This window comes from Ascaphus truei, unplaced genomic scaffold (assembly GCF_040206685.1).
Source record: "Ascaphus truei isolate aAscTru1 unplaced genomic scaffold, aAscTru1.hap1 HAP1_SCAFFOLD_469, whole genome shotgun sequence".
NCBI classification, from domain to species: domain Eukaryota; kingdom Metazoa; phylum Chordata; class Amphibia; order Anura; family Ascaphidae; genus Ascaphus; species Ascaphus truei.
Genome location: NW_027456800.1, coordinates 52,852 through 80,242, shown reverse-complemented (window position 1 = coordinate 80,242; position 27,391 = coordinate 52,852). Strand labels below are relative to the sequence as shown.

Genomic DNA, 27,391 nt, shown 5'->3' with positions numbered 1-27,391 from the left:
CTATACACTGACACAGAGTATATAACCTGACCTCACTATACACTGACACAGAGTATATAACCTGACCTCACTATACACTGACACAGAGTATATAACCTGACCTCACTATACACTGACACAGAGTATATAACCTGACCGCACCATACACTGTCACAGAGTATATAACCTGACCTCACTATACACTGACACAGAGTATATAACCTGACCGCACTATACACTGTCACAGAGTATATAACCTGACCGCACCATACACTGTCACAGAGTATATAACCTGACTGCATCATACACTGACACAGAGTATATAACCTGACCTCACTATACACTGTCACAGAGTATATAACCTGACCGCACCATACACTGTCACAGAGTATATAACCTGACCGCACCGTACACTGTCACAGAGTATATAACCTGACTGCATCGTACACTGACACAGAGTATATAACCTGACCGCACCATACACTGACCTCACTATACACTGACACAGAGTATATAACCTGACCGCACCATACACTGTCACAGAGTATATAACCTGACCGCACCGTACACTGTCACAGAGTATATAACCTGACTGCATCGTACACTGACACAGAGTATATAACCTGACCGCACCATACACTGACACAGAGTATATAACCTGACCTCACTATACACTGACACAGAGTATATAACCTGACCTCACCATACACTGACACAGAGTATATAACCTGACCGCACCATACACTGACACAGAGTATATAACCTGACCTCACTATACACTGACACAGAGTATATAACCTGACCACACCATACACTGACACAGAGTATATAACCTGACCGCACCATACACTGTCACAGAGTATATAACCTGACCTCACTATACACTGACACAGAGTATATAACCTGACCGCACCATACACTGACACAGAGTATATAACCTGACCTCACTATACACTGACACAGAGTATATAACCTGACCTCACTATACACTGACACAGAGTATATAACCTGACCTCACTATACACTGACACAGAGTATATAACCTGACCTCACTATACACTGACACAGAGTATATAACCTGACCTCACTATACACTGACACAGAGTATATAACCTGACCTCACTATACACTGACACAGAGTATATAACCTGACCGCACCATACACTGTCACAGAGTATATAACCTGACCTCACTATACACTGACACAGAGTATATAACCTGACCGCACTATACACTGTCACAGAGTATATAACCTGACCGCACAATACACTGTCACAGAGTATATAACCTGACCTCACTATACACTGACACAGAGTATATAACCTGACCTCACTATACACTGTCACAGAGTATATAACCTGACCGCACCATACACTGTCACAGAGTATATAACCTGACCTCACTATACACTGACACAGAGTATATAACCTGACCTCACTATACACTGACACAGAGTATATAACCTGACCTCACTATACACTGACACAGAGTATATAACCTGACCTCACTATACACTGACACAGAGTATATAACCTGACCTCACTATACACTGACACAGAGTATATAACCTGACCTCACTATACACTGACACAGAGTATATAACCTGACCGCACCATACACTGTCACAGAGTATATAACCTGACCGCACCATACACTGTCACAGAGTATATAACCTGACCGCATCGTACACTGTCACAGAGTATATAACCTGACCGCGTCATACACTGACACAGAGTATATAACCTGACCGCGTCATACACTGACACAGAGTATATAACCTGACCGCACCATACACTGACACAGAGTATATAACCTGACTGCATCATACACTGTCACAGAGTATATAACCTGATCACACTATACACTGACACAGAGTATATAACCTGATCACACTATACGCTGGCAGAGTATATAACCTGATCACACTATACGCTGACACAGAGTATATAACCTGACTGCATCATACACTGACACAGAGTATATAACCTGACTGCACCATACACTGACACAGAGTATATAACCTGACTGCGTCATACACTGACACAGAGTATATAACCTGACTGCGCCATACACTGTCACAGAGTATATAACCTGACCGCACCATACACTGACACAGAGTATATAACCTGACCGCAGCATACACTGTCACAGAGTATATAACCTGACCGCGTCATACACTGTCACAGAGTATATAACCTGACTGCGCCATACACTGTCACAGAGTATATAACCTGACCTCACTATACACTGACACAGAGTATATAACCTGACTGCACTATACACTGACACAGAGTATATAACCTGATCACACTATACACTGACACAGAGTATATAACCTGACCGCACCATACACTGACACAGAGTATATAACCTGACTGCATCATACACTGACACAGAGTATATAACCTGACTGTATCATACACTGTCACAGAGTATATAACCTGACCGCACCATACACTGTCACAGACTATATAACCTGACCGCGTCATACACTGTCACAGAGTATATAACCTGATCACACTATACACTGTCACAGAGTATATAACCTGATCACACTATACACTGACACAGAGTATATAACCTGATCACACTATACGCTGGCAGAGTATAACCTAACGCACTATACACTGAAGTATCAGTACTATACAGTGACAGAGTATAACCTGACCGCACTATTCTACCTGTGTGACAGTGGGGGAGGTGAATGTGGTCCTACCTGTGTGACAGTGGGGGAGGTGAATGTGGTCCTACCTGTGTGACAGTGGGGGAGGTGGATGTGGTCCTACCTGTGTGACAGTGGGGGAGGTGAATGTGGTCCTACCTGTGTGACAGTGGGGGAGGTGAATGTGGTCCTACCTGTGTGACAGTGGGGGAGGTGAATGTGGTCCTACCTGTGTGACAGTGGGGGAGGTGAATGTGGTCCTACCTGTGTGACAGTGGGGGAGGTGAATGTGGTCCTACCTGTGTGACAGTGGGGGAGGTGAATGTGGCCCTACCTGTGTGAAGGGGTGGAGGTGAATGTGGCCCTACCTGTGTGATGGGGTAGAGGTGAATGTGGCCCTACCTGTGTGATGGGGTAGAGGTGAATGTGGTCCTACCTGTGTGATGGGGTGGAGGTGTGTGTTGTCCTACCTGTGTGACAGTGGTGGAGGTGAATGGGGTCCTACCTGTGTGACGGTGGAGGGGGGGAATGTGGTCCTACCTGTGTGATGGTGGAGGTGAGTTTTGACCTACCTGTGTGAGGTGGAGGGGGTGAATGTGATCCTACCTGTGTGACGGTGGAGGGGGTGAATGCGGTCCTACCTGTGTGATGGTGGTGGAGGGGGGGAATGTGGTCCTACCTGTGTGATGGTGGAGGTGAGTTTTGTCCTACCTGTGTGACGGTGGAGGGGGTGAATGTGATCCTACCTGTGTGACGGTGGAGGGGGTGAATGTGGTCCTACCTGTGTGATGGTGGAGGTGAGTTTTGTCCTACCTGTGTGACGGTGGAGGGGGTGAATGTGGTCCTACCTGTGTGACGGTGGAGGGGGTGAATGTGGTCTTACCTGTGTGACGGTGGAGGAGGTGCATCTGACCCACCTGTGTGATGCTGGGGGATGTTAATGTGGCCCTACCTGTGTAAAGGGGTGGAGGTGAATGTGGCCCTACCTGTGTGAAGAGGTGGAGGTGAATGTGGCCCTACCTTTGTGAAGGGGTGGAGATGTGTGTTGTCCTACCTGTGTGATGGTGGAGGGGGTGAATGTGGTCCAACCTGTGTGACAGTGGGGGAGGTGAATGTGGTCCTACCTGTGTGACAGTGGAGGAGGTGAATATGGTCCTATATGTGTGATGGTGGAGGAGCTGAATGTGGTCCTACCTGTGTGATGGTGGAGGAGGTGAATGGGGTCCTACCTGTGTGACAGTGGGGGAGATGAATGTGGTCCTACCTGTGTGATGGTGGTGGAGGTGAATGGCGTCCTACCTGTGTGACAGTGGAGGAGCTGAATGTGGTCCTACCTGTGTGATGGTGGAGGAGGTGAATGGGGTCCTACCTGTGTGACAGTGGGGGAGATGAATGTGGTCCTACCTGTGTGATGGTGGTGGAGGTGAATGGCGTCCTACCTGTGTGACAGTGGAGGAGCTGAATGTGGTCCTACCTGTGTGATGGTGGAGGAGGTGAATGTGGTCCTACCTGTGTGACGGTGGAGGGGGTGAATGTGGTCCTACCTGGGTGACGGTGGTCGAGGTGAATGTGGAGTTATCGTAGTCCCAGCCCTGCTCACAGCTCTGCACCCTGGACCCGTTGGCTGCTCCCTGGGAGCTGTTGAGCAGCAGGTGCAGCTGGGGCTTGGAATACATCTTACAGGAGCTGAAGGTCCCATCTGCCTCCCGGGGGATGTAGACAAGGAGCTGTTCCTCCTGGCTCAGGTTCTCAGGAAGCCCCTGGGTGGGAATGGCACAGTGGTGGGGGGGTACGGCCGAGATAAAGTTGTGCAGGAGGAAGTGGAGGGGGAGGATAAGGCGAGGGATGCACAGAAGCAACAAAGTGAGGACCTGAAACCTTCCAAACCCACCGGCTTCCAGGAGCAGATCATCAAACCTCATAGTTACAGCACACCCCAGAAGAGGGAGAGCAGGGTGACTGGAGGCTGTGTCGATGGATAGGTGGATGGATAGGTGGATGGATGGGTGGCCAGTTGGGTGAATGAATGAATGGATCCTGGACCTTTATCTGCCGGTGTCCCAAGATGACAGCCAGACAGCAGAGTAGGAGGCGATACCCCGCAGCCTCACATTGCCCTGATTCTTACAGCTGTGTGAGCACATTCCAGGTTACTTATTTCCCCCGTTACATACCGTGGACTTTGGGACCATGTTCTTTTCTGTTTTCCGTGCCGGAGATGGATCCATGCCATGGTCACAGACTGGATTTAGGACATGGAGTACAAACCCTTGCCTCTTCCTCTGTTTTAATGATATTGTGAGAGTTTGTTGTTTTGCAGCAGTTTGGATAAAACTCTATAGAAGAAACACGGGGGTGAGAGTCTTTTTATTAAAGTCTTCCGGCTGTAAAACGTGGCAGAACCACGCTGGCTGCCATTGCTACCCGGGGCCAATTAGAACTCTCTCCTCTGTACCCGAGGACGGTTCTGCCAGCGCAGTGTGTGCTCCTAACATCACCGTACGCTGCCACTTTATAGTATAATAAATACATATATTAGGATATCATTCTCGCTATTAATTATTTTTTTTAAGCATTTATCTTTTTGCCAAGTTTTATCTAGTTTATTATTTTACCGGCATATGCGGTTACCGTGGCCGTGGCTGCAAAGTGTAACGTTGGCAGCAGACGTTTTATTTCATTGGGAGGCAAATTTTCAGCGACTGATATCTCCCGAACGCAAGCGCACTATTCACAGACGGGACCTTGCTAAATCTGGCAGAAAAATGGTGGATCCACAATAGTGAAGAAAGCGGAGGTTCCAGCGTATGAGACTGGGCAGACTGGGCGGCCAAGTGGTGCTAATCTGGCAGGGGGTTCCAGCGTATGAGACTGGGCAGACTGGGCGGCCAAGTGGTGCTAATCTGGCAGGGGGTTCCAGCGTATGAGACTGGGCAGACTGGGCGGCCAAGTGGTGCTAATCTGGCAGGGGGTTCCAGTGTATGAGACTGGGCAGACTGGGAGGGCCAAGTGGTGCTAATCTGGCAGGGGGTTCCAGTGTATGAGACTGGGCAGACTGGGCGGCCAAGTGGTGCTAATCTGGCAGGGGGTTCCAGTGTATGAGACTGGGCAGACTGGGAGGGCCAAGTGGTGCTAATCTGGCAGGGGGTTCCAGTGTATGAGACTGGGCAGACTGGGAGGGCCAAGTGGTGCTAATCTGGCAGGGGGTTCCAGTGTATGAGACTGGGCAGACTGGGAGGGCCAAGTGGTGCTAATCTGGCAGGGGGTTCCAGTGTATGAGACTGGGCAGACTGGGCGGCCAAGTGGTGCTAATCTGGCAGGGGGTTCCAGTGTATGAGACTGGGCAGACTGGGCGGCCAAGTGGTGCTAATCTGGCAGGGGGTTCCAGCGTATGAGACTGGGCAGACTGGGCGGCCAAGTGGTGCTAATCTGGCAGGGGGTTCCAGTGTATGAGACTGGGCAGACTGGGCGGCCAAGTGGTGCTAATCTGGCAGGGGGTTCCAGTGTATGAGACTGGGCAGACTGGGCGGCCAAGTGGTGCTAATCTGGCAGGGGGTTCCAGTGTATGAGACTGGGCAGACTGGGAGGGCCAAGTGGTGCTAATCTGGCAGGGGGTTCCAGTGTATGAGACTGGGCAGACTGGGCGGCCAAGTGGTGCTAATCTGGCAGGGGGTTCCAGTGTATGAGACTGGGCAGACTGGGAGGGCCAAGTGGTGCTAATCTGGCAGGGGGTTCCAGTGTATGAGACTGGGCAGACTGGGAGGGCCAAGTGGTGCTAATCTGGCAGGGGGTTCCAGTGTATGAGACTGGGCAGACTGGGCGGCCAAGTGGTGCTAATCTGGCAGGGGGTTCCAGTGTATGAGACTGGGCAGACTGGGAGGGCCAAGTGGTGCTAATCTGGCAGGGGGTTCCAGTGTATGAGACTGGGCAGACTGGGCGGCCAAGTGGTGCTAATCTGGCAGGGGGTTCCAGCGTATGAGACTGGGCAGACTGGGAGGGCCAAGTGGTGCTAATCTGGCAGGGGGTTCCAGTGTATGAGACTGGGCAGACTGGGAGGGCCAAGTGGTGCTAATCTGGCAGGGGGTTCCAGTGTATGAGACTGGGCAGACTGGGCGGCCAAGTGGTGCTAATCTGGCAGGGGGTTCCAGTGTATGAGACTGGGCAGACTGGGCGGCCAAGTGGTGCTAATCTGGCAGGGGGTTCCAGTGTATGAGACTGGGCAGACTGGGAGGGCCAAGTGGTGCTAATCTGGCAGGGGGTTCCAGTGTATGAGACTGGGCAGACTGGGAGGGCCAAGTGGTGCTAATCTGGCAGGGGGTTCCAGTGTATGAGACTGGGCAGACTGGGAGGGCCAAGTGGTGCTAATCTGGCAGGGGGTTCCAGTGTATGAGACTGGGCAGACTGGGCGGCCAAGTGGTGCTAATCTGGCAGGGGGTTCCAGTGTATGAGACTGGGCAGACTGGGAGGGCCAAGTGGTTCTTTCCTGCTATCAATGTCTCCGTGTCTGGTGTGCAGATCTGCTGGGTCCGTGCGCCCCTCTCTCCCGAACCTAAAGCACTTATCCCGCTGTGCAGAATAGCCAACATGGGCCCAGTGGCACCAAAGAGGGCTCAGCTTTAGCGTGCCTCCACTCCCATTCATATGACTATATATATATATATATATATACAGTGGGGGAGGTGAATCTAGTCCTACCTGTGTGACAGTGTGACAGTGGGGTAGGTGAGTGTGGTCCAACTGTGTGACATTGGGGGAGGTGAATGGGGTCCTACCTGTGTGACAGTGGTGGAGGTGAGTGTGGATCTACCTGTGTGACAGTGGGGGAGGTGAATGTGGTCCTACCTGTGTGACATTGGGGGAGGTGAATGGGGTCCTACCTGTGTGACAGTGGGGGAGGTGAGTGTGGATCTACCTGTATGACAGTGGGGAGGTGAATGTGGTCCTACCTGTTTGATGGTGGAGGAGGTGAATGTGGTCCTACCTGTGTGACAGTGGGGGAGGTGAATGGGGTCATACCTGTGTGATGGTGGTGGAGGTGAGTGTGGATCTACCTGTGTGACAGTGGGGTAGATGAGTGTGGTCCTACCTGTGTGACAGTGGGGGAGGTGAATGGGGTCCTACCTGTGTGATGGTGGTGGAGGTGAATGTGGTCCTACCTGTGTGACGGTGGGGGAGGTAAATGGGGTCCTACCTGTGTGACGGGATGGAGGTGAATGTGGTCCTACCTGTGTGATGGTGGTTGAGATGCGTGTGGTCCTACCTGTGAGACGGGGTGGAGGTGACTGTGGTCCTACCTATGTGACAGTGGTGGAGATGAATGTGGTCGTACCTGTAAGATGGGGTGGAGGTGAATGTGGTCCTACCTGTGTGAAGGGGTGGAGGTGAATGTGGTCCTACCTGTGTGAAGGGGTGGAGGTGAATGTGGTCCTACCTGTGTGATGGTGGAGGAGGTGAATGTGGTCCTACCTGTGTGAAGGGGTGGAGGTGAATGTGGTCCTACCTGTGTGATGGTGGAGGAGGTGAATGTGGTCCTACCTGTGTGACGGTGGTGGAGGTGAATGTGGTCCTACCTGTGTGATGGTGGAGGAGGTGAATGTGGTCCTACCTGTGTGAAGGGGTGGAGGTGAATGTGGTCCTACCTGTGTGATGGTGGAGGAGGTGAATGTGGTCCTACCTGTGTGAAGGGGTGGAGGTGAATGTGGTCCTACCTGTGTGATGGTGGAGGAGGTGAATGTGGTCCTACCTGGGTGACGGTGGTCGAGGTGAATGTGGAGTTATCGTAGTCCCAGCCCTGCTCACAGCTCTGCACCCTGGACCCGTTGGCTGCTCCCTGGGAGATGTTGAGCAGCAGGTGCAGCTGGGGCTGGGAATACATCTTACAGGAGCTGAAGGTCCCATCTGCCTCCCGGGGGATGTAGACAAGGAGCTGTTCCTCCTGGCTCAGGTTCTCAGGAAGCCCCTGGGTGGGAATGGCACAGTGGTGGGGGGGTACGGCCGAGATAAAGTTGTGCAGGAGGAAGTGGAGGGGGAGGATAAGGCGAGGGATGCACAGAAGCAACAAAGTGAGGACCTGAAACCTTCCAAACCCACCGGCTTCCAGGAGCAGGTCATCAAACCTCAGCTTCTTGGCAAGCGATTGAGAGCTGGGAGGGTGTGCAGCAAGGGGCAGAAAATCCATTCTTTGTCACAGCTAAGGAGGGTCACAATGACCTACTATTAATCCCAGTGGCTGGGGTCTCTCCTCATCCTCTATAGGGAGCATGCAGTGCCTCTTGCTTCTTCCAGAGAGACACCATGGGTTGATCTGTTCTTCTAGTGTTGAAGGGTTATGGTCCTCTTATTTTACAAGCCTCTTGGGGTCTGAGCTCCTCCCAATAGTATGTGCCCTGCCATCGTTTTTCCTCACCTTTTGAGGGTCTGACAAACCTCCTGTGTGTCTCCACGCCCGGTCTTTCCCCTTTCTTGATATAATGAGACATTCTTTCTGGGCTTTGCACTGGGAGTATGTCCCTGGTCCTTTAATCCCCATGTGGAATGCTGCTGAGCTGCCAGCCGCAAAGCTGGAGATTTAACCAATCACAGGCTCAGTGATACAAGAAAAAGAGTCGTAGCGACAACCAACAAACCAAGGTACAAAGTATTCCAAAACAATAAATCGAATGCAAATGAATAGAATATAAAAATGTATAGTGTGCTTAAAGTCCCGCTGCTGGAGTCCAAGGAACAGAAACAGCTTGTACAAGAAGAACAAACCCCCCATCGCGAGGACTCAAGTCTTCCTCCCAGACGTACGTGATAGGGAAAAAAACAAAGACAATGGTATACTATAAAATAGTTCAAAATTATGCCATATATTACATTTAAGATGCACTCTAACAGTACATGTGGCTGAATTACACTGGGAAATATAGATGTACCCTTCCACAACTTGCAGTAGGTGACGTTAAAAAGTAGAGAAGAAAATGACATGGCATAATAAAATGTAATAGCAATAGATAGCTGTCTGTGAGGGCATCTTATTTTAAGCTAACTCACATGGGCATTTGTGAATAGCTTTCCAGCCTAGTATCTGTCCACTTCGGTCCAGCTCTCCCACGTCTGTCCCTCCGCTTTTGGCTGTGAGGTGTCTCCGTGGTGCCCGTCTCAGCCGCTCTTTAGCCTCTGTTTGGCAGTGGCTCCCTCTGCTCGTGCACAGCCTGGTCAGAGCCCTCAGATGCCGTTCCTTCCCAGGACTCAGTTTGCACATGTGCACAGATGTCCGTCGGGGTGTGTAGCCCATTGGACAACAGCTGTCTTAGTGGATTGCAATGTTCAAAGTTCCATCAAACGCGTTTCGCTCACAGCTTCGTCAGTGAGTGAAACGCTGAGTGGATAGATACTATGTTAGAAAGTAATTCACAAATGCCCATGTGAATTAGCTGTTTGTGAGAATAAGAGGATATCAGACAGGATACCGCAGAGGGGACCCGGAGTAAGAGGACATCAGGCCGGATACACCAGAGGGGACCCAGAGTAAGAGGACATCAGGCCGAATACACCAGAGGGGACCTGGAGTAAGAGGACATCAGGCCGGATACACCAGAGGGGACCCGGAGTAAGACGATATCAGGCCGGATACACCAGAGGGGACCCGGAGTAAGAGGATATCAGACAGGATACACCAGAGGGGACCCGGAGTAAGAGGACATCAGGCCGGATACACCAGAGGGGACCCGGAGTAAGAGGCTAACAGACAGGATATACCAGAGGGGACCCAGAGTAAGAGGACATCAGGCCGAATACACCAGAGGGGACCTGGAGTAAGAGGACATCAGGCCGGATACAACAGAGGGGACCCGGAGTAAGAGGATATCAGACAGGATATACCAGAGGGACTGGGAGTAAGAGGACATCAGGCCGGATACACCAGAGGGGACCCGGAGTAAGAGGCTATCAGGCCGGATATACCAGAGGGGACCCGGAGTAAGAGGCTATCAGACAGGATACACCAGAGGGGACCCGGAGTAAGAGGACATCAGGCCGAATACACCAGAGGGGACCCGGAGTAAGAGGATATCAGACAGGATACACCAGAGGGGACCTGAAGTAAGAGGACATCAGGCCGGATACAACAGAGGGCACCCGGAGTAAGAGGCTATCAGGCCGGATATACCAGAGGGGACACGGAGTAAGAGGACACAGGCCGGATATACCAGAGGGGACACGGAGTAAGAGGATATCAGGCCGGATACCCCAGAGGGACTGGGAGTAAGAGGACATCAGGCCGGATAAACCAGAGGGGACCCGGAGTAAGAGGACATCAGACAGGATATACCAGAGGGGACCCGGAGTAAGAGGACATAAGACAGGATACACCAGAGGGGACCCGGAGTAAGAGGCTATCAGGCCGGATATACCAGAGGGGACCTGGAGTAAGAGGCTATCAGACAGGATATACCAGAGGGGACCCGGAGTAAGAGGACATCAGGCCGGATATACCAGAGGGGACCCGGAGTAAGAGGCTATCAGACAGGATACACCAGAGGGGACCCGGAGTAAGAGGACATCAGGCCGGATACAACAGAGGGACTGGGAGTAAGAGGGCATCAGGCCGGATATACCAAAGGGACCGGGAGTAAGAGGACATCAGGCCGGATACACCAGAGGGACTGGGAGTAAGAGGGCATCAGGCCGGATATACCAAAGGGACCGGGAGTAAGAGGACATCAGGCTGGATACACCAGAGGGACCGGGAGTAAGAGGGCATCAGGCCGGATATACCAAAGGGACCGGGAGTAAGAGGACATCAGACTGGATACCCCAGAGGGACCGAGAGTAAGAGGACATCAGGCTGGATACACCAGAGGGACTGGGAGTAAGAGGGCATCAGGCCGGATACACCAGAGGGACCGGGAGTAAGAGGGCATCAGGCTGGATACACCAGAGGGGACCCGGAGTAAGAGGACATCAGGCTGGATATACCAGAGGGACTGGGAGTAAGAGGACATTAGGCCGGATACACCAGAGGGACCGGGAGTAAGAGGACATCAGGCTGGATACACCATAGGGACCGGGAGTAAAAGGATATCAGGCCAGATACACCAGAGGGACCGCGAGTAAGAGGACATCAGACAGGATACACCAGAGGGACCGGGAGTAAGAGGACATCAGGCCGGATACACCAAAGGGACCGGGAGTAAGAGGACATCAGGCCGGATACACCAGAGGGACCGCGAGTAAGAGGACATCAGGCCGGATACACCAGAGGGACCGGGAGTAAGAGGACATCAGGCCAGATACACCAGAGGGGCCAGGAGTAAGAGGGCATCAGGCCGGATACACCAGAGGGGACCCGGGTTAAGAAGACATCAGACAGGATACACCAGAGGGACCGGGAGTAAGAGGACATCAGGTCGGATACAACAGAGGGACCGGGAGTAAGAGGACATCAGGCCGGATACACCAGAGGGACCGGGAGTAAGAGGACATCAGGCCGGATACACCAGAGGGACCGGGAGTAAGAGGGCATCAGGCCGGATACACCAGAGGGACTGCGAGTAAGAGGACATCAGGCCGGATACACCAGAGGGACCGGGAGTAAGAGGACATCAGGCCGGATACACCAGAGGGGCCAGGAGTAAGAGGACATCAGGCCGGATACACCAGAGGGACCGCGAGTAAGAGGACATCAGGCTGGATACACCAGAGGGACCGGGAGTAAGAGGACATCAGGCCGGATACACCAGAGGGACCGGGAGTAAGAGGACATCAGGCCGGATACACCAGAGGGACCGGGAGTAAGAGGACATCAGGCCGGATACACCAAAGGGACCGGGAGTAAGAGGACATCAGGCCGGATACACCAGAGGGACCGCGAATAAGAGGACATCAGGCCGGATACACCAGAGGGACCGCGAGTAAGAGGACATCAGGCTGGATACACCAGAGGGACCGGGAGTAAGAGGACATCAGTCCAGATACACCAGAGGGGCCAGGAGTAAGAGGACATCAGGTCGGATACACCAGAGGGGCCAGGAGTAAGAGGGCATCAGGCCGGATACACCAGAGGGGACCCGGGTTAAGAAGACATCAGACAGGATACACCAGAGGGACCGGGAGTAAGAGGACATCAGACCGGATATACCAGGCGCCTGATGAAGCACTGAATAGTGTGAAACGCATTGCGGAGTTCGCACAGTGCAAGTTGACGTCCAGACGCTTGGCTGTACCAGTCCCAGTTCTCCCACGGAGCTTTGAGCTGTTTCAACCTGCTCGCTCGAGTGGAACGTGTGCTGGGAAGGAAGTACACAGGCAATTGGAGAACAACTCAAACACGGGTCCTGCGACAAGCCGCAACCCGGAAGGAACATCTGAGGTCTTCCAAGCAAGTCAGCCCCAGCGCGCGGGACTGATCTGCGAGTTCCAGCTTCTACCAACTGTGCCTGCCAACTCGTTTGGACCTATCATCTATGCACTGGCCGCTACTGGACTTATATATCCCTATATGTAAGTTTTTATGTTTTATTATACCCTATGTGTAATATATTTATCTTAACCCTTGGTGCGCTTCTGTGTTTATTTTCTACTATCTTCTGACGTTGGACCCTTCCTACGAAAGTCATCGGTGGAGGAGGGGTGCCTTCACATCACAGCAGCAGCAAGAGGGGAGAGTTGATCTACTTCAAGATCTTTTTTAGGAAGCATGAGCGCGGTTTGATCTTCTCATCCATGGCAACTGCAAGATAAGCCTAGTGAAGTTGCTGAAGTTTCAAATCAAGATGGGACGGGAACAAAAAGGCGGAAAAAGAAAAGCGGTTCTTCACTTGCTGTTGAAGGAACAGACATGTCCGCAGATCTAGCGGAGAAAAAAGGGATCCGAGATGCCCTGCAGCCTAGAGAAAATGGAGAATTCGTCACGCGAATTACAGAATATCCAGAGTGCCCAAGGCAGAAGTCGTGTAACCCAAAGAAGTGTCGGTCCGGTGCTAACAGTAAAGAACCATCAACCAATCATCCCAGGGAAGCGGAGCCGGAACCACTGAGTGACGATCCCTTGACCAGCCCTGAAGATGACAAGAGACAGGGGGTGCCCAATGCTGCATCCAATTGACAAAACATATAAAGTAAAATACTTAAATAATAATAATTGGTTATTTAGTTAACCCTGAAGATGCACTGCAAGCTGCCAGGCGTGACTGTGATCTGCTCCATGAAGAAGTGAAACTGCAGAGAGAAAATAACGCTGAGCTACAGAAGACTGTGCTCGCAATTTACTCTGCGGCCAAGACCGAATTGCAGGATCTCAAGACTGAGCTAGCCACTGCAAACACTATTAATGCCACCATGGTGGAAAAACAGAGCAAATCTGATAGAATGATTGAGAGAGGTGGATGTCTCTCAGAATGAGGTTCACACTCTCCGCATAGAACTGAATGCCTCCCATCAGGAGGTCAACAGTGTACGGACAGAGGTGGACATATCCCAGAAGGAGGTTCATACTCTCCGCATAGCACTGGATGCCTCACACCAAGACATCAGCAGTTGCCGCACAGAACTGGAAGTCTCTAAAAAGGAACTTCACAGTCTCGCTGAGGAGCTGGACATCTCACAAAAAACTATCCTCAGTCTTAATATGGATCTCAAAGTCTCTCAGAAGGAGCTTCAGACCCTCAACATAGAGATGGAAGTGTCACGCCAGGAGTCCGGGAGTCTCAAAGCAGAAGTGCTTAAATGGAAGGAGGACTACAAGGAGGCCCTGAATATTACCGAGACTGCAAAAATAGAAAATTTATGACTGAAAGAAGAGAATTCTGATTTGACAGTCCACGTCAATAAAAAGAATGAAAAGCTGCACGAGCTACAAAAATTAAAGAAACTATTGGAAGATGAAAAGTTTGAAGTTTGAAGCATTGGAGCAACACACACAAGCAGAGCATCTTTTGCAGAACCAACTGCAAGGTCTGCATACGCACCTCCAGAATGCCGAGGAGAAGCAGCAAACTCTGCAGGAAGAAAATCTGCAGGCTGCTAAGGAAATACAAGTGCTGCAGGAACGTCTGATTACCCAGTGTGTCCCCGCAAAGCAGCAGGATAAACTGAAGGCTGCCCTGACCATCCCCAAAGCATCGCTAGAGGCCAAGCTTAGAGGCCAGGTGACTCGGTACAAGAGGGAGCAGAAGAAGGTTCAGAAACTGAGACAAGTAGCTGTGGCTGTAAGGTAAAAAACTGTATCTGTCAGCTCTGTTCTTTTCGGGGACTGAATAGGTTAAAACAGTCAAGCTTTATTTTCTCAGAAGACTAGATGGTAAAAGTATTTCCGCTTTGGACCAGCTGTCCGAGGATATCTATTACATAAGAAATAAGATTATAAGAAACAAGACCACAAGTCTTGTTTCTGACCCCATTAGTAGTTATTGACCTTTTATCCCTGTTCCCACCAATTTAGGCCAGATGGTATATGTCATTTTAGATTTATGATCTATACATGGGAACTCAGTTTGTAACAGATGTATGAAATTGACACACGATGTATTGTCCTTGCCTTTGGTATAAAAGATTCCTCTGTGAACATATTAAACAGAAGTAAGAACTAAACCACCTTGTGTGCATTGAATCTTTGCTTCTCCGAGCTCGACCATCATATCTGAGACCAAAGAATATAGCAGCTGCGTGATGAAACTCTCTGAGTGGAGTAAAGAAAAGGTTTCCTGCCCTAGGTCCAGATTTGACCTATCAGTGGCCCAAACAAAGAAATTCACAGTGCTTCGCAATATAATGAAGGGACGTGGAAGCAAGTGCAGAGAAAGCACAGTGAGGAGATGAATACCCTGAGAGGAGAATTGCAGGATGCACTCAAGAAACAGGGATCGACCCTGGCCAAGCGTCTGTATCCCACAGCAACTAAAACCCATGAAGACAAGGGAACACTCCCGTGTATACGTATGAATATTATAATCTTTTGATACATACACTACGAGGCCCTCTGCACTTCTCTTTTATATAACATAGAAGAGACATTTCAGGGACAGGTTTTTATTGTACCCAATGCAAACAGGGTAACACTTTGGAAAGGTCAGCTGTGATGTCATCAAGACTGTCACGGTAGAACAGGTCTTACCAACACATTAATACCGGGATTCTGGATTGAGCACACAATGGGCAAAATAAATTGTAATTTATTTCCTTTTAAGACAAACACACAATATTTACACTTACAGTCAATAAAACACTTACTGGGATGGGGAAACAAAATCAAATGTCCACAGAACGAATCAAAGTCTCTGGGCACCCCTGCACGCATGCAAGTGGGTGCGCGGTTTGAGTCGTGCGACAGTCCTTGGCTAGGGGCACAACTTGCCACCCCTATATCTCCGCCAAAAGGAAGTATTTCATAATGTCCTTACAGGATTAGTTCATGAATCCTTAGCTCAAACGAATTCTGGAAGAGGGTGCAAATCTTTGTTGCGCTGCAGTTAACCCCTCACACTCCGGAACCGCTGACACTAACACTTGGACGTTTCTTGGTTGCTCTAAGGTGAATCTGACTAGGAGGGGGCTGCAGGCATTCTTATAGGGTTAAGGGTCCTATTCCTAACATGCACACCCAATCCTCTTGTGGGAACAACTTTTCCCACCTAACCCAGACTTTCCAGTACCTTACAAAAAAGGCAGAATTTGCTTCCCGGTTTGCACAGAGCTTGCGTTAACCTCACACCTGAGCTGCTTAGCATACCGGGCCCAACCTCTTACCTAGTGACAGTAAGTCTGGGGTTTGGCTACCAAGTGTGAAGTGCCCATACTTCCCACCGGTATCTGGTACTTACAAGTATCCCGGCCACCCTAACACCTTGGGTTTCTGAGGCTTTTCAACTCTGGACTTCTCTAGACACTGGGGCACCACCTTAGCAGGATGCCCTTTGAAGTGCAGAGATGAAAAATCCCTCCGCTCATTCATCCATAGCATATGGGCATGTTAATGGATTCATTGCTGGTCTGGAAGGAAAGGGTTCCTGCTTGTACATTTTAAAACACCATTGCAATACACTTTATTTATAAATGTATGTTCTGCTTGTGCAACAATTATAAAACTTATATGTATGTTTATGGTTTCTTTTTACCTAGCTGCACTCCAAAAATTAGAGTGCTAGCTCTTTCCTAGCGCAAGTTATCCACTTAATTGAAGGGGCTCTGTGATGTGGGTTGCGGTTTGACCTATAATCGGTCTGGGTTACAAGCTGGCATACAATGTATCCATCCTGGCTTTGATCGGTAACCGCAGACGCGCGCCACCAATTCAGCTCAAGTGGATAATGAGACGGCAGGATACTATGTATCAAGAAGGCACTTCAGCTAAACCGCAGACACATTATTCAATTGACTTTGCGGTTTCATCGTCTGATCTGTAAACTGATACCTATCTTTAATATAGCTATACTTACTCGCAGGCACGCTTCTTCAATCAGCGATTGGCACAGCGCTAGAAGCTCCCCCTTGTGTCGCAAATACTGTTAGCATATAGTACATTCATTCATTTAACTGCAGCCAGCTGCTAAGCTGCATAACAGGGACAATAAAGGTGGTGTAGGGGAAAACATAGTATTTTGTTGGCAATACATGTTAACCCCTTCGGTCCCAACACGGTTTAGGGTTAACCAGCCGGGCATAATACCTTTATTATTGGCCTGGTTAACCCTTCCACTGCCACAAAGACCCAGACGTAATTTACCGCTGAGTATTAAAGGGGCTATGCACTAAGCAGTGAGCTTTTGCGCCGGCGTGAAAAACGTTTTCACGTCCGCTAAAAATTTAAGCCAGAGGCGCGATTCACTAAGGATTTCAGCACATTCTGTATCGGCCGAGCTCAAATCTGCTCGATCGTGCGTGCTTTTTCCCCCTCCGTGCTATCGCGCTTTAAGTTAAAGCGCAATAGCTGATAGAAAAAAAAGCCGCCTGTAACATTTGCATGGAGATGCTGCATCTCGATGCACGGCTGTTACCGGCGATCGTACAGTAAAAATATTCATTTTAATAATAATGTGCATGTGCAGGGGGTCTCCGGAGCTGAACCGCATTGGTTTCACCCTGCTTCCTGAGATACAGGCCCCGTTATGGGTTGCCGGTATACCCTTTGCTTTTAAAGCTCCCGCGTCACATGTTTTGCCCTGCGACTGATCCCTTAAATATAAATGTTAAAAGACCTGGTCTACCGTGACACCGGGCTAAGTCCCGGTCAGGGTAAAACTCTTCTATAGAGTTCCCCGTGCCTGGGAAATTCTGGTTTTCGACCCCAGTCACACAGTAAGTGTGCCTGTTTGTCTGTATTTTGTGTATTATTGTGTGTAAGCGAATTTATGCCGAATAAATAACAATTTATTTCATTACCTTGTTTTGCTCAATGAATGATCCTGGTAAAAATGTGTAAATATCCTGGTCTCCTGTGACACCCTGCTCCTCCCCCTCCCCATCCCCATACTCCCCCCATACCCCTACCCCTCCCCATCCTCACACCCCTACCCATATCCCTCCCCCTCCCCACACCCCTCCCCATATCCCTCCCCCTCTCCATAATCCTACCCATACCCCTCTCACTGTCTCTCCCTGTCCCTCTCCTCATACGCCTCCCCATACTCCTCCCCTTCCCCATAATCCTCCCGCACACCATACTTCTATCCCACCTTCTATCCCACCCTTCCCCATCCCCAAACTCCCCCCATACTCCTCCCCCTCCCCACACCCCTCACCATATCCCTCCCCCTCTCCATAATCCTACCCATACCCCTCTCACTCTCTCTCCCTGTCCCTCTCCTCATACGCATCCCCATAATCTTCCCGCACACCATACTTCTATCCCACCCTTCCCCATCCCCAAACTCCCCCCATACCCCTCCCCCTCCCCACACCCCTCCCCATATCCCTCCCCCTCTCCATAATCCTACCTATACCCCTCTCAGTTTCTCTCCCTGTCCCTCTCCTCATACGCCTCCCCATAATCCTCCCGCACACCATACTTCTATCCCACCCTTCCCCATCCCCAAACTCCCCCCATACCCCTCCCCATATCCCTCCCCCTCTCCATAATCCTCCCCATACCCCTCTCCCTCTCTCTCCCTCTCCTCATACGCCTCCCCATACTCCTCCCCCTCATCATTCTCCTCCCTCACCCCATGCTCCTCCCTGTCCCCACACCCCTTCCCATACCCCTCTCCCTCCCCCTCCCCATGTTCTTCCCCATACACTTCCCCCTCCCTATTCTCCTCTCCCTCCCCATACCCCCCATACTCATCGCCCTCCCCATAGCCCTCCCCATAGCCCTCCCCTTCCCATACCTGTTCAGTTCCACATCCAGGGTGGTCTCGGGTAGCAAGTTATGTTTTTTTTAGGCACCGCAGGGTACTATAGGAAGTTTGTCCCACAGTACAGCGCCGTGGCTAAACCCTTACCAGATCTGACACAGAAGTGACAGTCACGGTAGCTTTGTGTCCGGGTTGTAATACACACCAGGTTACAATAATAACCTCTCTTGTCTCTGGGTTGAATCGAATAAGACGTGCGGTATAATAAAGCTATTTTATTCCCACAAGTTGGTGGACACACAGAATATACAAATAACAGAAAAGATATTAATCACTCACATGGGGAAGGGGCCAAGATGAAGCAATCCGCAGACTGGCAATTCATCTATCAGGATACAGTTCAGGATACAACAGGAACAACCACAACCAACAACTTGGAATAGAGCTTACACTCACTTTTATGGAGTTCTGCTCCAATTCCCTACCATTGGGTCTCAGGTATTGGAGAACAATTACCTGGGTCCAATTACCTTGTGCCAACTCACGTGGGAAGCAAGATAGTACCTGCCCACAGGGGGTTGGCATTCCTCTGGTCAGAGATCCATTTCCCTAGCCCCCACTCTAAGGCTTTGGTCCCACTGCGTCCGGCGGCGTGCGCAGCCACGTGCGCACTACTCACCATCTCCTGGTATCCTCCCGAGCCGTTCCCAGTCCCTCCTCTCTGCAGGGCTCACTGCACGCTGTGATGCGTCAGCCGCCAGGGGATGCAAGAGAATTGTAATCCCGAGCAGTGATGCGTCACGTGGTGTGAGCGAAGGAGGAGGGGAGGCTTCGGGGAGCAGGGAGGAGAGGGGGCAGAAGAGGGTGGAGGAAAGCAGCGATTTGTCTTCTGCAGCACCCAGGGAGCCCACCTGCTCCCTCCCAAAGACTCTCTCCTCATACTGTGTGAGCCGAGACACACTCCGGCACAGACAGTGTGATGGCCCCGCCCCCGACGTCTTCGCGGGCTTTGGGATATCAGGGATACAGATTAACATTTTAATATTATACATATATTAAATTAATCTGTTCTGTGGGTCTGAGCGGGCTGAAATTTGCTAGGTCCTCATGCCGGAGGACACTTGCCATAGTGTCCAAATTTCAGCCTTCCACGACCCCCAGAACCGGAGATAAATAAAACCAAGTTAAAACCTTCTATTAACTTTAATGCAGGATTCTCCGCCACAGCCTAAAAGAAATCACCGCCTTTCACTTGTACCATTAGATTCAATGGGCTCCGCCGCCATAGGCTTTCAATGGAGCTAACCGACATGAGAAACAATGGAGACTCCGCCGCTAAAGGCTATGAGAAATCTCCTCCATTGGAATCAATAGGGCCGGCGCCGCCATAGGAAATGCATGGGCCGGGGCCGCCATTGAAGTCAATGGGCAAACCACACTTTTCACAGTTAGCCCTACTCCGTTCGGTTGGTGGGAGAGGGCTGGAAATTGCCAAGCAAGCAGGCCGGAGCTGTGACTCCCATCCCAGTCGTCTAGCCCCTACAGAACCGGAGATATGGGTTTTCACTTTTCACACATTTGGACTTAGTGTTTTAAAGCCACGCGCCTTTTCTCCGCCATTGCGGTCAATGGGGCGACCCTCGTGGCGGGCGCGACCCTTTCTCGTCGCCATTGACTGTTGGACCTGGTTGGGGTCGAGTGAGGGGTTCCCCTTAAGCTAGGGGCAAAAAGAATTAGCCCGCTACCTGCCCTAGAACCGGAGCTACAATTTGAATGAGTTTGAACTTGGCCGTGACCAAGTTCCCACGGCACTAGAGTGATCAAAGGCCCTTTCATAGGCATTGTATCCGCTTTCGAGGTTTGCGGTTTGGCCGGCAGCCAACTCGTCCTTGGAGAGCGGAGTCGAGGGATCCCCATTGAAATCTATTACTCCATTCATTTCAATGGAGAAGCTCCGCTCTTCATCTCGGACGCCAACTGCTTGTCTTCTCTGATATCGGGTCAAAACCTCTGAAATCTCCATAGGGTGTATGGAGCTCCAATGGCGACCTATGGGACAGGCTGCAAATGGAGACTGAAAAGGCGGGATGGGGAACAAAGGGCCTTAAATATGTAAATGCAATTAACCCTTTCCCTCCCAACCTGATCCCAGGGTATGTGTTGGGTGCATACACTGTAAGGGTACAAAACACATGTAATCAGTGACATACATTTTGGTATTGAGGCAGGGGCATAAAAACACACTTTGACCATTATTATGGTTAACCCCTCGCCTCCCACACGAGAGTATGAGTGACCCCTTTATTACCGGGCCAGCCAACTCCTCCCGTGACAGTGACTCCCAGTTCTGGTAGCCTGGTCTCCTGCCTGTGAAACAGCATTTCAGGCACTCAAGACAGTGCTGGCTAGTGCACCCATCCCTTCAGCCCCTGACTATTTAAAGCCATTTTTGGTGCAGACCGATGCCTCCAATTACGATATGGGTGCTGTACTCAGTCAAGTGGGAGAGGAGGGGGGAGAGCATCCTGTGGGGTACCTGAGCAAAACGTTACTGCCCAGGGAGGTGGCTTATGCCACAATTGTAAAAGAGTGTTTGGCCATTGTGTGGGCTCTGAGAAAACTGCAGCCCTATTTGTATGGCCGGGCATTCACCACGATCACTGATCACAACCCCTTGAGTTGGCTACAATGGGTGGCTGGGGAAAATGGCAAGCTCCTTCATGGGAGTCAAGAATTTGACTTTTCCATCCAGCATAAGAAAGGCAGTGAGCATGGCAATGCCGATGGACTTTCCCGCCAGGACAGTCCCAGTGAGCCACCAGCCTCAAGACGTGTCAGGCCAATTAAACCTCCGGATGAGGCGGTCGTAACAAAGCCTTCATCTTAAGGAGGGAGGTGTGATGGTGAAGGGGTTAACCAGGCTCACTAATAAAGGTGCAGCCCACTTGATTACCCCTGATCCGTGTATTGGGGTCCTAGAATGTCAGCTCTGGGGTCCTAAATGCATTAGTGTGACTGTGTGCAAATTATGCGACATTAAAGATTTACGTGTGTTTCGTCTTTCCTGGGGTGCTGGGACCAGGAGATTTCTAGGCTGTAAGTTTCAGGGGGGTTTGTCGGAGAAAGTCTTTACAAAATGTGCCTATGTATCGGGGTTCCCGAGTTATGGGATACCCCAGGAGTTGGATCCGGTAATCGAGTGAGATTCTCTGATGCAGCCAAGCACATTACTCCGCCAAACTCTGACTCTGAAAACATTATTATTATGACTCACCGCCAAGATTCCTGCTGCAGCATCTTCCAGACAAGGTAAACGGGCATGATGGGGTTAATGTATACCTGCAATCATACACGGGGTCCCTAGTGTAATGAGGGGTCCCTAGTATAAGGAAATGTGCCCAGATACATGCCCAGGTACCCTTCACCTGGTATAGGGGTTCGGGGGTACTCCAGCTATGTGATAAGGCTGAGAGAGATTTATTGTATGTAAAAAGTTTGCCATTTCTAAAGTGTGCCAAGAATGAGGCGAGTGAGTGTACGCAACATACACTCCCACTCCATCCCTGACACCAGAATAAGGACTTATATATTTGTATCACACAGAAGACAGGACACAGTATATTTTATTAAAGAGTTACAGCTCAACCCCATTATAACGCGATCCGTTACAACGCGAATCCGCTTATAACACGATGTAAGCGTGGCTCCCAATTTCCGTATTTATAAATACTTTACAACACAATTATTGGTATCTTAAATACTTTATTGTACAATGCATACAATTGTACATTATTTCTAATGCCTTCCGCTTATAATGCGGTTTGATTCTTTGGACCCAAAGCACAGCGTTATAAGGGGGTTGTGCTGTATATTTAATAGGTATAAGTTACATTGTGTGTATGTCTTTTCCTGAAATAAATTACAATGTATTTTACCTCCTTGCTTTGCTCAATCAATGATCCCGGTATAAAAAGGTGTTAATAAACCTGGTCTCCCGTGACACTCCCCCTCTCTCGCTTACGCACCCCCACCCTATTGCCCTCTTACCCTCTCTCATACCCTCTATCACCTGCTCTCTCTCACCTGCTCTCTTGCCCCCCTCTCTCACCCTCTCTCTCTCACCCACACTCTCTCACCCACACTCTCTTGCCCCCACTCGCTGTTGTGATATATATCTATATATGCAGATATACTGTAATAGTCAAATAATTTATAAATAACACACCCCCTCTCCCCTCCACCCTCTTGCCCCCCCCACCCCCGCTCTCACACCCACCCTCTCTCTCTCACTCCCACCCCCTCTCATCTCACCTCTCATCTCCACCCCCTCTAACCTCCACCCCCTTTCACCTCCACCCTCTCTCACCCCCAGCCCTGCATGGGAGAGTGAGGGACCCTGCACGGGAGAGTGAGGGAGAGGGACCCTGCACGGGAGAGTGAGGGAGAGGGGCTCTGCACGGGAGAGTGAGGGAGAGGGGCTCTGCACGGGAGAGTGAGGGAGAGGGGCTCTGCACGGGAGAGTGAGGGAGAGGGACTCTGCACGGGAGAGTGAGGGAGAGGGACCCTGCATGGGAGAGTGAGGGAGAGAGAGGGACCCTGCACGGGAGAGTGAGGGAGAGGGGCTGTGCACGGGAGAGTGAGGGAGAGGGGCTCTGCATGGGAGAGGGAGGGAGAAGGACCCTGCACGGGAGAGTGAGGGAGAGGGGCTCTGCATGGGAGAGTGAGGGAGAGGGGCTCTGCACGGGAGAGTGAGGGAGAGGAGCTCTGCACGGGAGAGTGAGGGAGAGGGGCTCTGCATGGGAGAGTGAGGGAGAGGGGCTCTGCACGGGAGAGTGAGGGAGAGGGACTCTGCACGGGAGAGTGAGGGAGGGGGACCCTGCATGGGAGAGTGAGGGAGAGAGAGGGACCCTGCACGGGAGAGTGAGGGAGAGGGGCTGTGCACGGGAGAGTGAGGGAGAGGGGCTCTGCATGGGAGAGGGAGGGAGAAGGACCCTGCACGGGAGAGTGAGGGAGAGGGGCTCTGCATGGGAGAGTGAGGGAGAGGGGCTCTGGATCGTAGAGTGAGGGAGAGGGGCTCTGCGTGGGAGAGCGAGGGAGAGAGGCCTGACGAGGGAGAATGAGGGAGAGAGGCCTGACGAGGGAGAGTGAGGGAGAGAGGCCTGACGAGGGAGAGTGAGGGAGAGAGGCTCTGCACGGGAGAGTGAGGGAGAGGGCCTCTGTAAGGGAGAGTGAGGGAGAGGGGCCCACACGAGAGTATGAGTGACCCCTTTATTACCGGGCCAGCCAACTCCTCCCGTGACAGTGACTCCCAGTTCTGGTAGCCTGGTCTCCTGCCTGTGAAACAGCATTTCAGGCACTCAAGACAGTGCTGGCTAGTGCACCCATCCCTTCAGCCCCTGACTATTTAAAGCCATTTTTGGTGCAGACCGATGCCTCCAATTACGATATGGGTGCTGTACTCAGTCAAGTGGGAGAGGAGGGGGGAGAGCATCCTGTGGGGTACCTGAGCAAAACGTTACTGCCCAGGGAGGTGGCTTATGCCACAATTGTAAAAGAGTGTTTGGCCATTGTGTGGGCTCTGAGAAAACTGCAGCCCTATTTGTATGGCCGGGCATTCACCACGATCACTGATCACAACCCCTTGAGTTGGCTACAATGGGTGGCTGGGGAAAATGGCAAGCTCCTTCATGGGAGTCAAGAATTTGACTTTTCCATCCAGCATAAGAAAGGCAGTGAGCATGGCAATGCCGATGGACTTTCCCGCCAGGACAGTCCCAGTGAGCCACCAGCCTCAAGACGTGTCAGGCCAATTAAACCTCCGGATGAGGCGGTCGTAACAAAGCCTTCATCTTAAGGAGGGAGGTGTGATGGTGAAGGGGTTAACCAGGCTCACTAATAAAGGTGCAGCCCACTTGATTACCCCTGATCCGTGTATTGGGGTCCTAGAATGTCAGCTCTGGGGTCCTAAATGCATTAGTGTGACTGTGTGCAAATTATGCGACATTAAAGATTTACGTGTGTTTCGTCTTTCCTGGGGTGCTGGGACCAGGAGATTTCTAGGCTGTAAGTTTCAGGGGGGTTTGTCGGAGAAAGTCTTTACAAAATGTGCCTATGTATCGGGGTTCCCGAGTTATGGGATACCCCAGGAGTTGGATCCGGTAATCGAGTGAGATTCTCTGATGCAGCCAAGCACATTACTCCGCCAAACTCTGACTCTGAAAACATTATTATTATGACTCACCGCCAAGATTCCTGCTGCAGCATCTTCCAGACAAGGTAAACGGGCATGATGGGGTTAATGTATACCTGCAATCATACACGGGGTCCCTAGTGTAATGAGGGGTCCCTAGTATAAGGAAATGTGCCCAGATACATGCCCAGGTACCCTTCACCTGGTATAGGGGTTCGGGGGTACTCCAGCTAAGTGATAAGGCTGAGAGAGATTTATTGTATGTAAAAAGTTTGCCATTTCTAAAGTGTGCCAAGAATGAGGCGAGTGAGTGTACGCAACATACACTCCCACTCCATCCCTGACACCAGAATAAGGACTTATATATTTGTATCACACAGAAGACAGGACACAGTATATTTTATTAAAGAGTTACAGCTCAACCCCATTATAACGCGATCCGTTACAACGCGAATCCGCTTATAACACGATGTAAGCGTGGCTCCCAATTTCCGTATTTATAAATACTTTACAACACAATTATTGGTATCTTAAATACTTTATTGTACAATGCATACAATTGTACATTATTTCTAATGCCTTCCGCTTATAATGCGGTTTGATTCTTTGGACCCAAAGCACAGCGTTATAAGGGGGTTGTGCTGTATATTTAATAGGTATAAGTTACATTGTGTGTATGTCTTTTCCTGAAATAAATTACAATGTATTTTACCTCCTTGCTTTGCTCAATCAATGATCCCGGTATAAAAAGGTGTTAATAAACCTGGTCTCCCGTGACACTCCCCCTCTCTCGCTTACGCACCCCCACCCTATTGCCCTCTTACCCTCTCTCATACCCTCTATCACCTGCTCTCTCTCACCTGCTCTCTTGCCCCCCTCTCTCACCCTCTCTCTCTCACCCACACTCTCTCACCCACACTCTCTTGCCCCCACTCGCTGTTGTGATATATATCTATATATGCAGATATACTGTAATAGTCAAATAATTTATAAATAACACACCCCCTCTCCCCTCCACCCTCTTGCCCCCCCCACCCCCGCTCTCACACCCACCCTCTCTCTCTCACTCCCACCCCCTCTCATCTCACCTCTCATCTCCACCCCCTCTAACCTCCACCCCCTTTCACCTCCACCCTCTCTCACCCCCAGCCCTGCATGGGAGAGTGAGGGACCCTGCACGGGAGAGTGAGGGAGAGGGACCCTGCACGGGAGAGTGAGGGAGAGGGGCTCTGCACGGGAGAGTGAGGGAGAGGGGCTCTGCACGGGAGAGTGAGGGAGAGGGGCTCTGCACGGGAGAGTGAGGGAGAGGGACTCTGCACGGGAGAGTGAGGGAGAGGGACCCTGCATGGGAGAGTGAGGGAGAGAGAGGGACCCTGCACGGGAGAGTGAGGGAGAGGGGCTGTGCACGGGAGAGTGAGGGAGAGGGGCTCTGCATGGGAGAGGGAGGGAGAAGGACCCTGCACTGGAGAGTGAGGGAGAGGGGCTCTGCATGGGAGAGTGAGGGAGAGGGGCTCTGCACGGGAGAGTGAGGGAGAGGAGCTCTGCACGGGAGAGTGAGGGAGAGGGGCTCTGCATGGGAGAGTGAGGGAGAGGGGCTCTGCACGGGAGAGTGAGGGAGAGGGACTCTGCACGGGAGAGTGAGGGAGGGGGACCCTGCATGGGAGAGTGAGGGAGAGAGAGGGACCCTGCACGGGAGAGTGAGGGAGAGGGGCTGTGCACGGGAGAGTGAGGGAGAGGGGCTCTGCATGGGAGAGGGAGGGAGAAGGACCCTGCACGGGAGAGTGAGGGAGAGGGGCTCTGCATGGGAGAGTGAGGGAGAGGGGCTCTGGATCGTAGAGTGAGGGAGAGGGGCTCTGCGTGGGAGAGCGAGGGAGAGAGGCCTGACGAGGGAGAATGAGGGAGAGAGGCCTGACGAGGGAGAGTGAGGGAGAGAGGCCTGACGAGGGAGAGTGAGGGAGAGAGGCTCTGCACGGGAGAGTGAGGGAGAGGGCCTCTGTAAGGGAGAGTGAGGGAGAGGGGCTCTGCACGGGAGAGTGAGGGACCCTGCACAGGAGAGTGAGGGAGAGGGACCCTGCACGGGAGAGTGAGGGAGAGGGACCCTGCACGGGAGAGTGAGGGAGAGGGGCTCTGCACGGGAGAGTGAGGGAGAGGGACCCTGCACGGGAAAGTGAGGGAGAGGGACCCTGCACGGGAGAGTGAGGGAGAGGGGCTGTGCACAGGAGAGTGAGGGAGAGGGACCGTGCATGGGAGAGTGAGGGAGAGGGGCTCTGCATGGGAGAGTGAGGGAGA

At 51.4% G+C, this 27,391-nt stretch overlaps 1 protein-coding gene across 1 annotated transcript in view; it reads right to left on the bottom strand.

Moving 5' to 3' along the window:
- LOC142484923 (solute carrier family 22 member 7-like) overlaps window positions 1–4,960 on the bottom strand; it is a 185,349-nt gene extending 180,389 nt beyond the window's left edge. The window contains exon 1 of the mRNA XM_075584175.1: window positions 4,186–4,960. Coding sequence (XP_075440290.1) covers window positions 4,186–4,563 — 378 coding nt within the window. The 5' untranslated portion in view covers window positions 4,564–4,960. The remainder of the gene's footprint in view (window positions 1–4,185) is intronic.
- Between the last annotated feature and the right edge of the window lie 22,431 nt (window positions 4,961–27,391).